This window comes from Belonocnema kinseyi, chromosome 8 (genome assembly GCF_010883055.1).
Source record: "Belonocnema kinseyi isolate 2016_QV_RU_SX_M_011 chromosome 8, B_treatae_v1, whole genome shotgun sequence".
Taxonomy (NCBI): domain Eukaryota; kingdom Metazoa; phylum Arthropoda; class Insecta; order Hymenoptera; family Cynipidae; genus Belonocnema; species Belonocnema kinseyi.
The window spans coordinates 32046577-32050119 of record NC_046664.1 but is presented as its reverse complement, the minus strand read 5'-3'; the positions used below and the strand labels follow the sequence as shown (position 1 = coordinate 32050119).

At 27.3% G+C, this 3543-nt stretch overlaps 1 protein-coding gene across 2 annotated transcripts in view; it reads right to left on the bottom strand.

The window, feature by feature from the left end:
- Nucleotides 1-87: 87 nt before the first annotated feature.
- LOC117179158 (serine palmitoyltransferase 2) overlaps nt 88-3543 on the bottom strand; it is an 86083-nt gene continuing 82627 nt past the window's right edge. For both annotated transcript variants that reach the window (XM_033370858.1, XM_033370857.1), the window contains one exon: nt 88-1406. In XM_033370858.1, coding sequence (XP_033226749.1) covers nt 1299-1406 — 108 coding nt within the window. In that variant the 3' untranslated portion in view covers nt 88-1298. The remainder of the gene's footprint in view (nt 1407-3543) is intronic.

Below are 3543 nucleotides of genomic sequence, written 5' to 3'. Positions count from 1 at the left end.
CCCCCCCCCCCATGAGCTGTTACGTAATTTAAGTACGGTCCCTAAGGAAAAGTTCTGAATTGAAAAAGATACGGAATTGATGAAAATTTGATATTTTGAAAATGACAATAGGTAATAAATTACTCGATTTTTATTTTAAAAATTGGAGTTTTGTAAAAAGTTATTAATTTATACGAAATTTTAACAATTATTTTCTGATATTTATAAATAGATAGCCATTATTCAACATCGCGTTGATCCTTGTATTTAAAAAATATTTTATATTCTTAAAAATATTTGATAAAGAACCTTAAAAGAAATTTTGTATCCTACTCGAGATAATAATGTAATAAACGTACAGAACAGTAGGATCAGCACTTTGTTGACTATTATGAATTTGATCTCTTGCGAATTTCATGGTTAATATCAAATTGTTTCAAACTTTTAATCTCAAAAATTAAGTAAGGCCGTACGGATTTATTAATATTTTTACTAAAATTAAGCATTCCGTCTTTTGTGAAAAAGTTAGAAAAGAGTTTTAAAATATATTTCAAGCTTCATTTTGAAGCTTTGCACGTATTTATAATTAATTTTGATATCAATGATATTTCTGGCAGATACTGGATAGACATTTGGGGATAAATTATGTACTTTTTTTTATAAAAGTCATTTTAAGTTTGTAACTAGTCTCTCTACTTGCTTTAATGGCCCCTATTGCGCCTGAGGTACGATTTTTCATCGAGGTGCATAAATACTTCGCAGAATCTACTTTTATTAATGTTTATTTCACCAAAATTCATTTGTAAGAATGGCAATTTCGCTTATTTCTATTTTTCCGAATTATCATTTGTCCTAAGTTTTATTTTACTGAATTATTATTTTTTTGAAATGTCATTTCTCAGCATTCACATTTTTCTGAATTATCGTTTGGCCTCACTTTTACCTTACCGAATAAATAAAACTAATGAAAAATGAGAATTCGACAAGATAAATTTAGTGCAAAGAGTAGTGAGAAAAAATAAAATACTGTCAATTGGATTTCTATAAAATATACCTTAGAAAATGCAGAATTTGCGGAATATTGATGCGCCTTGATCCATTTTGATCGCCTACTTCTAAAGCGTTGTACCTTTAAGAGCTCTGCTTTAAAGAGTGCATTGTGCAAGCAACATTTGATTGCTTCGCTTAAACTGTTTCGAACTTCTTGAGTGCCTTTATTGCACGCTATCCTAAATTTTTGGTGTTACTGAGATTGGGAGTCTCAGTTGTCTTACCGGTGGATCTGTATTTTGAGTCCCTTTTCTTCAACAAATGCTTGGTCAATCCGTTTCACTGTCTGAATAATATTCGATTGGATTTGGGTCCCGTGGTTTGTATGAATAACAGAGTCCTAAATTGTCGGATATATCTTTGATATTCGCCAAAACCTGGAAAAAGAAAATGATTAAGATTAAAATAAACTGAAGTATTCTTTTCAGTTCATAACATTTTCGGACTTCGGTGATTACGGTGATTTTTCATGAAAATTAGGAAATACATTTTCAGGGTGGCCACTTTTTTTTTAAATTTTCGTCTCTCGGCTTTCTTCCGGTTCTTCCGATGAATATTCGTGATTGCTTTTGGTTCATAAAAAAATTAACTTTGTTTGCAAAACCCACGGTTTCTTCACATATATTGTAAATTGCGGAAGTCGATAAAAGTCAACAAACCTTCTTGCAAGAAATTAACTGATTTTTAAATCATATAATACGAAGGATAATGAAGTTGTTGTGTCTAATAAAGGAAAGTACAGATAAGCGTTTTATTGCACACTAGCGGCAAATACACACGCGCAAATCGCGAGTTCCTGTCTCTGAATTTCTATTTACTAACATGAAAATATGCAAACTTAAAAATCCATTATTAAACCAATTTTTTAATATAAGGTTTTAAATAGTTTTGAAATAATAGTTAATAATGAATAATTTTGAATTGCAAGCTCTTGATATTTAAAAAATATACCAACGATTTTGGGCCATTTAATTAGAAAAAGGAGCTAAAAATTAAAGAATTGTAATTTGATTTGGAGAATCACGAAATTATAATGATCTTGAATTAAAAACTTAAAAATATGACAATGTCAAAACGTTAAAAATGGTATATTTAAGATTCAAATTTTGGAAACTGGATAGTTTAAAATTAAGAGTAATTGAAATCATATTCTTTAAAATTAAAAGCGTTTAAAATAATTAATTAAAGATTGAAGACTTTTGAATTTGAATAATTTGAATTCAAAGCGATTAAAATTTGACAATTTAATATTGAAAATTAAATTGAATCTTTCAAATACCAAGTTTCTGATATTCTTTAATTTTAAATTGTCATGAGATAATAAAATTACAAGTTAAGATTAAAACTAATTAGAAGACGTTTTCTAAAATAAAAAATGAATTAAATTATTTAAAACTTTTTTAGACTTAAACACTTAATTTCAATCATTGAAAATATATTAAAATCGCTTAAAAAGTAATAATTTTCAAATTGCTAATAATACTATCCAAAATGTAACCAATTCCATTTTAATTGAAAATTAAAGACTAAAAAAGAAAAAAAATTAGTGTTGTTAATAAAAATTCAGAAATCTAAAATTGGAACCATTTACAATTACCGAAAGTATCTTTTTAGTGATGTATCAATTTCAAATAGATTAATTTTCATCGTTTTTTATTTTAAACTTCATTTTTTTATTTCAAATCTTCCTTTCGAATTATTTTTGTTTCTAGAAATTTTCGAATATAAAATATTTTTCAATTTGAAATGACTTATTTGTTTAAATTTTAAACTAAGAATCGGAGAATTTTAAGACCTTAAATATGAAATAAAAAACTAAGATAAAGAATACAAAAAATATTCTGACATGATTTCATTTATGACATGATTTCATTTTTTGAAAATGTACAGTTTTATGCTTTTTAATCAAAATTTTCTTTATATTTACATTAAAAATGATTAAATTCAAAACTGACTATCAAATCCTTTAATATAAAATTTGAGAAATATTTAATAGCGAAATGGTCCTAAAATTTTGAATATTTGAATTTGAAACAACAATATATTGAAATTTTAAATTCTAAACTTCCAAAAATCAATCTAAAAATATATTATTAATAAGTATCATATGTAGTATCAAGTGACATTTAAAAGAAGTTTCTCCCGGTTTTCCCGGATTGGTGGCCACCCTGATTTTTTTTACCCTTAAAGGGCACACTTCCGTAAAATTACATAATGAGCATACTGGGAGTTACGAGGGTAGTTCAATAAGTCCTTAGAATGACCAACATATGGCGCGCGAATCGCTCCAAATCATCTGTTTTCAGTCAGCACCACTCCCGACTAGATATATGGTGCAGTCACAGTCCACATCTTCTGAGTTTACGTGTTTTTATAACAAATTGAAAAAAAATTGTTCATTAAGAAAAATGAAAAAAAAAACTAGTTCAGAGCGGTAATCAAACATTTTCATTTAAAGGGTTTAACTCCATATGAGATAAAAAATGAATTGGACTCAGTTCATGGCACATCTGC